The sequence below is a fragment of the Pogona vitticeps genome, chromosome 8 (assembly GCF_051106095.1).
Source record: "Pogona vitticeps strain Pit_001003342236 chromosome 8, PviZW2.1, whole genome shotgun sequence".
NCBI classification, from domain to species: Eukaryota; Metazoa; Chordata; class Lepidosauria; order Squamata; family Agamidae; genus Pogona; species Pogona vitticeps.
The window spans coordinates 21020469-21034204 of record NC_135790.1 but is presented as its reverse complement, the minus strand read 5'-3'; the positions used below and the strand labels follow the sequence as shown (position 1 = coordinate 21034204).

Below are 13736 nucleotides of genomic sequence, written 5' to 3'. Positions count from 1 at the left end.
GCCATTACCAGCTCCAGGACTGTAGGAGCTGAAAGCCAACTAGGTTTTCTGGAATATTCTGGAAATTGCCATCTGTGTCCTGAAACGGAAAGAGCTAGAAACACAGGGTGATGCTTGGGTGCTACTCATCTTGCAACTTTATGGACAAGTGACATCTCAAGTGGTTCTGCTATCTGATAGAATATTGGGGTTGCAGTCCACATCCGTTGTATGGCAGATGGTGGGAGCCATTATCCACATCTCAAAACAGTAATAAGAACCACAGCATTTCCCAGCAACATTACAGGCTTCCCAAATCAGATGAATCCATAGGCTATGACTCAAGAGGACATGTTGGCTGGGGGATTCTGGGAACTGTGGTCCAAAGAACCTCTACTGCATCAGTACTGGGCATGGAGCAGAGGAAGAAGGAAAGGGGATGGCAAAAGAAAGCCATCGGGGGCGGGGTAGGAAAAAGATAGGGCACTAGACTTTCTTATCCTGGTATAACATGGAGAAGTAGCAATCTGGATGTCCAGACACTGCACCCCAGGTACACAAGGGTCCAACCTTGGAAAAGAACAACTAGACAACAATTTTTGCGACAGGGAGAGAGGAGGAAGGAACAAGATGATTTAGAAGATCCCAACAGGCAAGATGGGGGTCAAGGGTGTGGGTTCTCTGCACAGCAAGTTGTGGCCTGACTAATAACTGAGAAAGTGAAGGACGGAAGTTATGAAGCACTCTAACAAGACGAAAGGGCAACAGTCCAAGCAGAAAGCCAGTTTCAGAGGCAGGATCAGCTCCAAACGCCACTTCCCACAGCCCAGAAACCATGCTACGCTTTAGTACAACAAGCAAACCAGACATGAGTAATGCCAGCGTCACCGTTTCACTCTGCAAGCAGCTCATTCCAGAGGCATTTCTTTTATAACACAACATTTTACAGCGCCCTTCAACAAAACTTCCCAAGGCAGTGTGTGTCAAAGAGAAACATAAGAATCATTAATGTTACGAACAAATCAATAATCTGGAGAGAAAAAATCCAGATAGAGGCTACAATGGGAGAACCTGTGGCCCTTCTGATGTTGCTGGATTGGAGTCATATATATATATATATATATATATATATATATATATATATATATATAGGTGGAGGGAACAAATAGTGAAGAAGGGAAAGGAAGTCTTGGGTGGCCCAAAATCCACTTTCAAATATCTGTTGCAAGCAAAGACACATCACCATGTAATGCTGGGGGAAATTCCTCTGCTGGACAATAAATCTAGCAGCCTCTCGCCGCTCCTCCAGCACTGGATAAACCATTTAACTCTCTCGGTCTCAGAGCCTCTCCTATCCTTCAATATCCGGAAGGCAATCTTGAGTGACCATAAATACGGTTGTTGAAAGATTATCTTGGTTAATCTTTACCAGGAGCAACAGAAAGACAGTGCTTGGAACAAAGATGGATTAGAAGGCTCTGGCTGCAATCCTTTTACAGAAGATAGTCCTCCGGTTGAAAGCATGTCTAGTCCACGTCTGATTTTGTGTTTACAAAAAATCCTAAAAGAAGGAGATCTGGGATCCCAGATTTAGGATCCTGGATCTTAAGTTGCCCATCCATAGTGAGCAGGTGAGTAGGCTCACCTAACACACATGTCATGCGTTGACAGTTTTCCTTTGCTCAACACACATGCAGCATCATTCTTTTTAAATGATGTCATTTCCAAATTTGTACTCGTACATGTAAACTAGCACATGCTTATTTTATACAAACTGGTGTACTCTTTCATGACTACCCAACTGTTGATTTAGTTAGTAGCTGGAACAGCGCCCCCTAAAGTACAAGAAGGAAGCAACCCCAGGTTGTGCAAAATTAAAAATTAAAAATGCAGAAATAGGGACGCCCCCCAAAAAGCCCAATGAATATGGAGCATGCATAGTCAAAGCTATGGTCTTTCCAGTAGCGATGTATGGAAGTGAGAGCTGGACCATAAAGAAAGCAGACCGCTGAAGAATTGATGCCTTTGAATTGTGGTGCTGGAGGAGGCTCTTGAGAGTCCCCTGGACTGCAAGGAGAACAAACCTATCAATTCTAAAGGAAATCAACCCTGAGTGCTCACTGGAAGGACAGATCCTGAAGCTGAGGCTCCAGTACTTTGGCCATCTGATGAGAAGAGAAGACTCCTTGGAAAAGACCTTGATGTTAGGAATGTGTGACAGCAAGAGGAGAAGGGGACGACCAAGGATGAGATGGCTGGACAGTGTCTGCGAAGCAACCAACATGAAATTGACAGACCTCCGGGAGGCAGTGGAAGATAGGAGGGCCTGGCGTGCTCTGGGGTCATGAAGAGTCGGACACGACTAAACGACTAAACAACAACAACATAGTGGCTGGAGAATGCCAACCGACAAGGAGTCTTGTTCAGAATCTTTCAGGTCTAGCACTTTGATCTAGGTTCTACATGGTGATGTTGCTGAAAAACTGCACCCAGTTAAGAAGGGCTACAAGACTGAAGGCAATTAATTGCCGGCTACTGTAGAATAAGCTGTTGGAAGCCTTATCCAAGTGCCACCCTCAAGGAACTCCAACCTAATCATTCATTGCCCATGGCAACTAGGACAGACAAAAGTAAAATAAACTTTCTGTTTACATTCTAGGTGTGCATTCTGCAGAGAGGAACTCAGCTTTCTCGGTGTAACCAGACTTGTGCCATACAGCCAAGCAGTTACATTCAGCCTGGGTTAAAAGTCTTATGCCAGGAATTCACTAACTAGCCTTTGATAAAACAGTTTTGCTGTCTCTGCTTCCCATCTCACTTTTGGGGTAACAACACGGATCTACTTTACAGGATTGCTGGGTTTTTTTCTGAAATAATGCAAATTGCATGCTCTGAAAAATACGCTTTATCAGTGCTGTGCTGCATAATATTATGTGCAACAGTGTGTACACACACCTACATGTACAAACGTACACTATAATATCTGTAAAACCTGGTAAACAATTAGAAATAGTAAACCTAGGAATGTAATATACATTTCTAGTATGTATCCCTTTTTGTATGTTTTACAGTACTCATAAATGCTTTTCTATTCCCATAGTTACTTGCAAATTACAGTATTTTAAAATATCTATCAAAATGGATATTTCAACATTTGAATGGAGAGTCAAGTTCTAATCATCATGTTACCTATAGATTGGGTGTTTTATTTTAATCGGACTTTGCAAAGTTCAAAATCTTCCAGGACTGCTCAGGAAGTAAAACTAACCTTACCTGGGCATTGCAGAAAAACAGTCCCTTACCCGTTGTTCATAAAGGAAGAGACTTTTAAAAAACTCCCATCTGAGTCTCCATATAAATGTCTCTTCTTTTCGTCATGAAGAGACCTATGCATTTAATTTTCAAGTATCACAAAGCACACACCACGGAAGTCAACATGTCTCAGATATTTTGCACAGTGAATCTCACAATCAAACCGCCCCACTCCCGAAAAAGATGTGATTTTTAAATTGTACTAATTGACCATAACTTCAAGGAAAACTCATCAAACAGCTCCAGCAAAATCTCATACTGCATACTCTTATCACATTGCAGAAATCATGTTGTTCAGAAGAAACACGTTTTGCTTTACACACGTTTCTCCAGAGCACAGAAACTCTTTGTGTGTATGCTTGTTTTTTTGTTTTGGGAGGCGTAATCCAGAAATATAACACCCGAACTCTGAGTTTATCTATTGATGAGCAGCCAACGTTTTGTTGAGGCTGTTACGGCAACTGAACAGAATCAATTCCAGGTGTAGGGTGAAAGCAAAGTCAGGAATAAAACGGGGAAACAGCTCAAAACAAAGGCTGGGGAGGAGACGCGCTTGAGCTTCTGAGTAAGAGAAGCCAAGGAAAGCTGTAGTTCTGTGCACATTAGTCCAGAGTAAGCCTCTTACAACCCAGTGAGATTTACTACTTCTGAGTAAACATGTGTAGGACTGGATCTCTATCATGTCAAACAAGCCATCAAGGCAAATTTGCTTCACAGACGGGATTCAAATTTGGGAGCCGACAGGGCAATGTTACGACAGGTCCGGCCATTTTGAGATGACGCTGAAGATTTAGATCTCTTTGAATCCTTTCTAGTTTGGCTTCTCGCCTAATTCCAGGGAAGACACCGCCTTGTTCACTATGGTCGAAGATTAATTCTAGGGAGTGGGTGGGGGAACGTGATCCTGTAACCTCTCCTGGATCTTTCACTGGCATTTGATAACCTTGGCTGGAAATCTGACAGTCGTTTGTGTTTTTGTTTTGTTTTTAAGATTGTACATTTAAGTCTCTTTTAGTATTATGAGTGATTGCTTCTTTTGAACCACTTTTTAGCCGTTTTAGGTTCTCCCATTGGGAGAAGGACAAAATAGAAAACTATCATCTGTAATCTTAGAACTGCAGAGTTGGAAGAGACCCTACAGATCACTGAGTACAGCCTTCACCAAGGAGGCACAGCGGGGAATCGAACTCCCAACCTCTAGCTTTGTAGTCAGATGTCAAAAACCCCTGAGCGATATCCTCCTGGATTGTCTCTTTGAGATGGCATGTGAAGGCTCAGGTCCCAAGGCCAAGGAGGAATAGACAGACCAAGAAGATGGGGAGAATGAACTTTTTGCTCCACCCCTTAGCCACTGGCATTCGGGGTATCTCACCGCCACTTGTGCGAGAAGTCACCCAGAGGTCTTGTCCTCAGGCATCATTAGCTTGCCGGTGGCACTCAGCCCTGCCCCCACTTCCTTTTTCACTGTCTAACCTATCGGGAGTCTAAAACTCCTGAGCAGGTATCTGGGGACAGTATTAGAAAGGAAGAAGGTCAGTAAGGTGAAACACAAGACAGGAAGACTGCCAATCTGGATGACAGCTTCGATTCGGTACTGTGCCATCCCCTCACAGTTTTGAAGGGCTCCTGGACTCAACATCATCATCAAATGCAATGCAGGTGGTGTATGGAAACTTTAGACTTTTCCCAAGGAAAGCTGATTAACCTATGATCCATGTCTCAGTTATTGTGAGAGTACTGGGTCTACTCTGGGTAATGCATTTCGTGTGGTGCCACCCCAACAGATATTCTGGCATCAGCAACTGGTACAGAATGTAGCAGCTGGAACACTTATAGAAATTAGGCACCTTACTCGCATTATCTCTCCTGCATTGCCTACATCACCTATTGTAGTTGTTTATTTGTTTAGTCGTGTCCGACTCTTCGTGACCCCATGGACCAGAGCACGCCAGGCCCTCCTGTCTTCCACTGCCTCCCAGAGTTGGGTCAAATTCATGTTGGTAGCTTCGATGACACTGTTCATCCATCTCGTCCTCTGTCGTCTCCTTTTCCTCTTGCCTTCACACTTTCCCAACATCTGGGTCTTTTCCAGGGAGTCTCCTCTTCTCATGAGATGGCCAAAGTATTGGAGCCTCCTCCCCTAAATGGTTTGGAAACCCATTTTCTGAAGGATCAAAGCTACATCTAGCTATGACGGCTCATACTAGTGTAAGATCAGGAGATCTGGCCTTCCAATGAGAAATGTTAATCTCATGGATAGCAAGGATGGGGCTTAAAAGAAACCCAAGAAATTCCAAAGATTCATTTACTCCAGAGTGCATTCAGTGCTCAACAAAACCCATTAGCTGCTGGTGTGTAAATAATTATAACTGTTTATCATTCTGTAATCACATGAATCACTTTGTGAAGCCAATGTATCCCTAAAAGTCTACTAAATAAATATTTTAACTAAACAGATAAAATGTATCCGGAGAGATTAGTTTATATATATATTATATATATATTCAAACACAATGACTTTTTCAGCATGAGATATAGAACCAGCAATGACAGTAAGCGAAGAAGTTTTGAAAAGAGGAATCAGGTTTCGAATTCAGATTCCCAGAATCCCCTGCCAGCAAGTCCAGCAAAAGAACTTTGCCAAGCTGCAGGGAAGGCCTTTCTGGATGATGTGGTAGGCGCGTTTCTCAGAAATACGAGTTTTACATAAGAGGAAACAGAAAGCTGAAATATGTCTCACAGATTGTGCAATACTGTTCATCCAGTCCTACTAACTGAGACTATGTAATTCCAGGAAAAAAAAAATTAAAGAGAAGTTGGAAACTGGGTATTATGACTAAACAACACTTTCCAGATTGTGGAAGAAACACTAACTCACTATCGTGCATCCATGCAAAATGTCTTGATTGGCACCATGAGGCTCATGGGTTATGATGAACAACCATGATGTGAGAAGACACTCTGGCCGTCTCTTATACCATAGAGCTTCCGGGGGGGCTGTCAATGTTTGAACACAGCAGCAAGGATCATGTTCCAAACGGCTGCCATGGCAGGGGGAGGTCTGTTCCCCAAAGCTTGTGCGTTGGTCACTGCGACCCTGTGAAACTGAAGAAGCTGTCTACCCTTGTCCTTTGTCAATAATCACCAACAGGCATGCCGAGTGTGAACGATGGGTGATGTAGGAAAGAATCGGTAGACTTTTAAAGGGCAGTCAAAAACATGGCCATAGATGTTATCATTTTAAGATTTGCAGGTGGAATTAGAATTGGCATGCTCAGGCATTGGCTGCTGCAAGTTTAAAATCGAATTATCTTTAATGCTGGGAAATCTACACTCTTCCGCTGAAAAGGGAGGCCTCTCCTGACCTCAGCTACCCAACTTCGGTCCAGGTTCACCAGCCCAACTGGAAAGTCAACTTCAGTCAGAGCAACCAGGCCCTTGACATTAACAAAAGAGGGTTGATTAACCCTTTCCTAGGCAGCAGAGAAAGAACACACAGTGGGAAGAAAAGGCCCATCTTGGAACCTTCTGGATCTACACTTTTTCAGTGGCCGTATGAAACACCAAGCAAAAGACACACTCTGTTCTCATGCTCCAATGAAACAGGATCGCCAGCAGAGGTGACACACACCGCTCTCGACAAGCTTTAGTTTCAAAATTTCCTTCAAAGAAGAAACACTGCTTTGACGAAAGCAGTTGACTAAAGCAGTTGACTAAAGGCATGCCTTTCTGCTGTCCTAGTTTAGCCACACGAATGGCCAACTTTATGGCACACCTTAGCAAGGCTATTCCTTTAACGACAGATCCCAAGTGCCCCAGCGAACGGCCCTTTATGGTTATACCAGCTGGGGATTTTGGGCGTTGCAGTCGAATCCAAACTGGCCCAAACTTTTCTAAAAGAATCCTTCTTCTCTGATCCCAAACAACCATCTTATAACACACCTCTTATAGGCACAACAGGGACCCAAAAACAGGACTGAAAAACATGCCCAACTCTCTGAAAAGACACCCCACACACACCCATGACCCAGAGACGGCGCTTTTCACATCTTGTATGTGGGACACTCAAGAGAACTTTTAGACAACTGCCTGTCAGATCTTCTTTGCTTTGGATTCCTGCCTTGAGCAAGGGGCTGAACTCGAGGGCCTTGGAGGCCCCTCCCAACGTCATCATTCTGTGCTTCTATTAATTCTGTGATTGCAGAGGATTCTGCGATACATCACGCATTGCACACAGGCTTCCCCAGAGTCCATACTCCTGTCTCAACAGGCCACTGTTGTTGTTTATAGACTCCGGGCCACCTATCCTTGAACCTCACAGTGCTCACCGTCTCCATAATAACACACACAGAGAGAGAAACATGACCAGGGAGCGAAGCCCTTTTGAACGGGGCACCTTTTTCCTCCCAAGTACATAAGTTGCACAGACTGGTTCTTGGAAATCTCTCCGTGAGGAGTGTTTGGCTCTTCTTTCCTTTGGTCTCCGGGGAGACAATCCTATCCAAGGAGGTGTATTCACTGTTGGAAGTCTGCAGAAAGCCAACGCGCTCAGGACGCCGGCCAAAGCCATTGACCAACCAAGGCGGAAATAGCACTTTTGCGCTGCACACATCATGGTGGACACATCCACACAACCCCCGACTCACGCCGGAGGGACCGCAAGCCCTTTCCACGGGAACATATACTCCGGCGTGCAGCCCTCACCTGAGCACGGAGCGCCCTTTCCCCACCCCCACCCCCGCGCCATCATCCTACAGGAGAGACGGGGGACTCACCTCCGTCTTGCTGCTGTACTTCAGGCCCGAATCGTATGCTTTGGCTCCCGGGGGCGGATGATAAATGTTCATTTTCTTTTCCTTAGGAGGCCGGTAATCCTTCATCGAGAGACTTGGCTGGAGCCTTCTCTTCGGGAAGGAGGAGGTAATAAAAGGAGGGCCGAGAAGAGGAAGATTTAAAAAGAGAGAGAAAAAGTTTTGAAGACTTCCCCTCTCTTTTTTTTTCTTTTTCTTTTTCACACGCTCCCAATAATTCTCACAGCCCTTCCTAGTCGGGCCGGTGGGGAGCCTTGAACTCGTAGCCGCGGCCAGATCCTTTTCTCCGGCGGGGCTTCACCAGCTCCTCGGAGGCGCCCCACTTCTTCTCCTGGAGCCGAAGGGGAGAAAGCGACGCCGCGCCGATCTTGCTGGAGGGCCCTCCCTCCACATCCGGCCCTGGAAATGTGACTCCGTCCCAACCTGGTGCCTTTATGAGCTCTTTCTCGCCTCCCCCCACCACACCCCCTTTCTTCTTCTCCTTCTTCTTCTTCTTCTTCCTCCTTCTCCTCCTGCTCTCTCTCCTTCTTGCTTCGCTGTCTGCTCCGCTTTCTCTCTCCTCCCCGCGCCTTCCTGGTGCGCCCGGCTGAGCGCAGGTTTCAAGGGCGCGGCCGAAGCGCTCCCGGTTGGTTCGCAGGAGACTTACCTGGGCTTACCTGGCCCCGCCTCCCTTCCCTCCCTCCCTCCCTCCCTCCCGCCAGGTGCAAAGGGCAGGAGATCGGCTCATTCCTAGGGTTGGCCATAAGGTGGTAGCAACCTGATGCCACATAACAACAACAGTAAGGGCTTTGAAGCAGCAAAATCAGGGAGCTGGAAAGGGGACAGACTGGATTTGTCTTCAGGGTGGAAGGGATTGTCACTCTCGAATTGCCCTTCTCGGCCACACTAGACGCTGTTCCAAGACCTCTGTTCAGAGCACATTACCATAGTCTCTCAAGACTGAAGGATGCCTAATGCGAGGGGTTTTGAAATATATGGGATGTTCAAGGAGTGGTTTGCCATTGCTACTTCTGACCCCTAGTTAGTTCTCATAGCTGAGCGGGGATTTGAACCCAGGTCCCCTGGTTTTTTTCCTGGGACACTCGATCCGCTACCACAGTGGCTCTCTCCGAGGGTGGAATCAAGACCGAGAAATCCTGAAGACCATGAACTGGGGCAAGCTAAAATGTTTTGGTCCCCTACGGAGAAAGGACAGGTTGTTACAGCTGAGCATTCTGGGCACAAGAAAAGGGGACAGAACTGCAGGAAAGAAAAGTCCTTGGTTGGAGGAGGATTTGGTTTTGGGGACGTGGAACAGCATCGTTGTCCTAGTCAAGACTCCCACGTTGACCTCCAGCCCTCCTGGGAGAGGAATAGGAAAGGGATTTCTTCGTTGTGCTTATGCTTAAAACAGTAAACTTCATAACAGTGGCTTCGAAACATCTTGAGTCCCAGATGCTGTTGGATTCTCCTTCTCAGGTGCTCTAGCTGGCCAGCAGCCTCAGTGGTCAGTGAGTCTGGGAGTTAGAGTTACATCTGGGGAACCCAAAGTTAGGGACCACTGCCTTAGGGCAAGAAAATGGAATCTCAAACCGACAGATGGGCAATACTTTTACAGTATTGGAGCCAAATATAAAACTGCATGTCTTCTTCCCCATTTTTAAAATCATAGCTAAAAAAACTAGATTTTTGTTGTGATTGTGGATTTTGGGTGTTGTAGTTCAAACCCTCTGAAGGGGAAGCCTTGGAGAACACTCAGTTAGGCTTCCCCTTTTCACTTGGGCTTAGCTGATTCCTTTTTATATGGGCACATACTGTGGCAGTGATGAAATACTGTATTACGAAATGCTCATATCTCTTATAGCATCTACTCTCTGTGTCCTCAAGTCAATTCTGATTTATAACAATCTTTTCCAGGATTTCCTAGGTAAAGGTAAAAGGTTCCCCTTGACATTTGGTCCAGTCGTGTCCGATTCCAGGGGGCGCTGCTCATCCCCATTTCCAAGCCATAGAGCCAGCCTTTGTCTGAAGACAGTTTATGTGGTCACGTGGCCAGCGCGACTAGACACGGAACGCTGTGACCTTCCCGGGTTTAACCCCAGCACCACCACGTCCCAGGATTTCCTAGGTAGAGAATACACAGAAGTGGTTTGCCATTCCCTTCTTCTGGGGGCATCCTGGGACTCTGCAGCTTGCCCAAGGCCACCCAGGCTGGCTATTCTTGCAGGAGGCACAGGGAAGAATTGAACTTCCATCCTTTGGCTGCAAAGCCACACTTAAACCACTGAGCTATCCAGCCATTTATCCATTCTCTACTTCATCCTATATGGTTTTTACTGCTGCTTGATACAGCGAATTGGCTGGCAGTAACCTTCTGAACCACATTGGCTCTAATCTTGGAGATACGATTAACGTTAGATTGTAAGTAATGCTTTGCGATGACCTTTGGCTATAAGTAAATAAATCAGTACTGTTGACTCCCAAGATGTCTTAATGTACTGCAGTGAAAAACAGCAAAGCGCTGCAGCACCTTAACCATTAACGCATGTATTGTGTCATATAGTCTGCTGCCTATGAAAATACATTTGTTAAGTTATTAAAGTGTGGTAGAGCTTTCTGTTGATTCTCGTAATTCATATTCCACCTTTGTCCCAATCCTGAGACTCAGGATGGGTCTCAATGGGATTTTTAAAATGTTCAGGTAGAACTGGGAAAAAAACCAGCTACAGTACATGCAACTGGACAAGAACTAGGGAGAAGTTCATATGATGCTTCACCAGCTCCCTGCGCTTTATTTTTCTGCTCAGTTATCTCTATGGTAGTGCCACTAAAACTGATGATTGCAGACCATGCAACCTCTTTAAGAAATGTGAAGCAGTCCAAACACCCTTTGAGAAGTTTAGGTGGCCCTGATGGGAAGTCACCACTGAGCTTCGAGTTGCCTTGTGGACAGTTTCCAACACCCTCTGGATGTCCATCTTCAGTCTGTGGCTTGTTGAAGACCTTCTTGATGGTTTCTACAAGTTTACTGAGACAAAGTGTTCAAACATTGGATTTCATGCTATTTTCAGCCTTTGTTCCGACTTCCTCTTCCCCTGTATCTAGCCCCATCTAATTATTATTTCTAATTATTATTCTGTGCTGCCAAATCAGTTCTGGGTTCCTAGGTATAGATGGTTTCTGACGTATGCAGTACTCAGGAGTGGTTTACCATTCACTTCTTCTGGGCGACTTTGCAGCTTGCCCAAGGCTACACAGGCTGGCTGTTCTCCCAGAATGTAGTAGGGAATTCAACTGCCAACCTCTACCTAATTTACTGAGCTCTTGAGCCAGTCCAGCCCTGTAACAGACAGTTCCATACAACTGATAGCAGGAAAGAGTTGAGCTGAGAAGGCACTTGTTTGAATCCCTGCAACCAATTTACATGGTAATCTTATGACTAGTGAAGAGACTCTTCATGCCTTGACTGCAACATGGAATTGAAACTTTTCCAAAATTGTTCCACAGATCAGAGGTAACATGAGACATTTATGATAGCTTGAAAAATGTGCAAATTGATGAATACATTGGCAAACTGAGTGTTTCTTTCCCACTAGCAAAGCAAAATACATGCCTGTGATGAAAGCTGAGTGCTAAATGGTAGTGTCAGATCCTGAAGCTGAGGCTCCAATACTTTGGCTATCACATGAGAAGACTCCCTGGAAAAGACCCTGATGTTGGGAAAGTGTGAAGGCAGGAGGAGAAGAGGACGACAGAGGACAGTCATCGAAGCCACCAACATGAATTTGACCCACCTCCGGGAGGCAGTGGAAGACAGGAGGGCCTGGTGTGCTCTGGTCCATGGGGTCATGAAGAGTCAAACACGACTTAACAACAAATGGTAGTGTCACTGAAGGGAGGGCAGAATCAATTTCCTACTGGGAATCTCCACTGCATGGAGATCTACACCCAAGTTTCTTATGATAATGGATTTAGGCACAAGTTCTCTAAAATAGGCAAAATTCCACCAAGACCTCCTGAAATCAATATTCATGTTTTACAAGTAGTGCTGAGAAAAAAGGGCCAGCCATTTTCCAATTTGCTGATTCAGCTTCTGGAACTCTCGGAGAAGATCACAAATCACCCAAAGACTGTTACCAGTAGGTCTTCATTACCTTCCGACCATCATCTCTGTACGACATGCAGGAAGTCACTCACTGCCTGGAGAAGTTTGAATCAGTGGCAGAGGCAGACAGCAAAGACAAACCAAAGCGAGGAAGGAGGAAATACAATTTTTTGTGTGTGGAATGGACATAAAACACACACACACACAAATAAGATTTTAGTAATCATTCAAAAGTACTGCGAAAGGCAAGTGAGAAAGTCCAGTTAACAGGAGGTGGGGTGAGAAGTTATCCGGCCACCGTAGACTATAAGGGCAACGTATTCAATAATCTGTGCTAGAGGCCTTTGAATCCGGCAAAGCTAAATACAGCTACAGTCTAGAGTAGTGGGCAGGCAGGCAAAGAGTCAATCGATCAAAGTCCAGAGTCTAACATTACCTAACTGCAGTACTGTATGATGCAGAGATGGCTGTGGTTTAACCCCACCCCCCTTTTTCAGATTTCAGTATTATTGATTGTCTGTGGATTCAAATGGAATTGCAGAAAACAGAATGATGGTGATGCTTTCGCTCTCTTTTTAAATGTTAGTTTAGGGTTAGTCTGTAGAACTTAACTTTAATTTTTTTTTTAAAAAAGAAGTCAACTCTTAAGTTTCCTTTTCCTTGGATATAAACCATTCCCTCCCCTTAGCTTCTGGGATGCCAGAAAATAAGTGTATACTTTTCCACTACTGAAGTTTCCACTATCTTGAAAGAAATCTTTTGCCCCAGGCCAGCTTCCACAAAGTTTTGATTTAGATTCTGTAACTAAACTGTGAAAAGTTGCCTGTTTTTACTTAAAGAATATCTCAGGACAATTGTAATACAACATATGTATTTTTAAAGAACAGGTATAATGTACAAGTACACATTACAAATACATCTGCATAGTTATGCATGTCAGCAAATAAATATCAGAGTTCATTGGCCAAGCCCTTCCATTGTCACAATCAAGGAAGGAAGGAAGAGACACAAGATGTTCTCGTCTCCTCTGTGCTAGGTATCGTTTTACTTTTATCCTACAAACATACAACAAAACGTTCCAGTTCATTGTACAGTTAAGACCGATAGCAGACATTTCTTTGTGTAGTTCGATCACCTGTCGTTGAATAGGTGGGTGAATCACATTAAGTTGTGATCAATATTTGTTGAAACAAATTCCTTGGAAGGAGCTGTTCGTTGCGTGATCCCAAATCCTTGCTTTGATGTCACAAGATGGAGTCACTATAGATGCCCCTCTGTCATGTAAAAACAAGAGGCAGCAACATCATCTGATGGAAGCAAGATGTGCTTTCCTTTCTGTCCCCATGCTCTTGATACTTTTTCCAAAGCCTGTGCATGTATATATAATGGTCTCCCTCTCATGATTTCATGTAAATCATGGGATGAAAAAAAACACTGGGCCGGGGAAAATTATAGGCAGAAAATGGGAAGGGGGCGAACAATCATCAAGAAACTGCCTTGATTTTAAAAAATCCACAGGAATTATAAAATACACAGAAAAAGGCAAAAAC

General features: G+C 44.7%; 1 protein-coding gene across 2 annotated transcripts in view; it reads right to left on the bottom strand.

Moving 5' to 3' along the window:
- Nucleotides 1-8754, bottom strand: part of ST14 (ST14 transmembrane serine protease matriptase) — a 39974-nt gene extending 31220 nt beyond the window's left edge. For both annotated transcript variants that reach the window (XM_072979046.2, XM_020791880.3), the window contains exon 1: nt 8067-8754. In XM_072979046.2, coding sequence (XP_072835147.2) covers nt 8067-8171 — 105 coding nt within the window. In that variant the 5' untranslated portion in view covers nt 8172-8754. The remainder of the gene's footprint in view (nt 1-8066) is intronic.
- Between the last annotated feature and the right edge of the window lie 4982 nt (nt 8755-13736).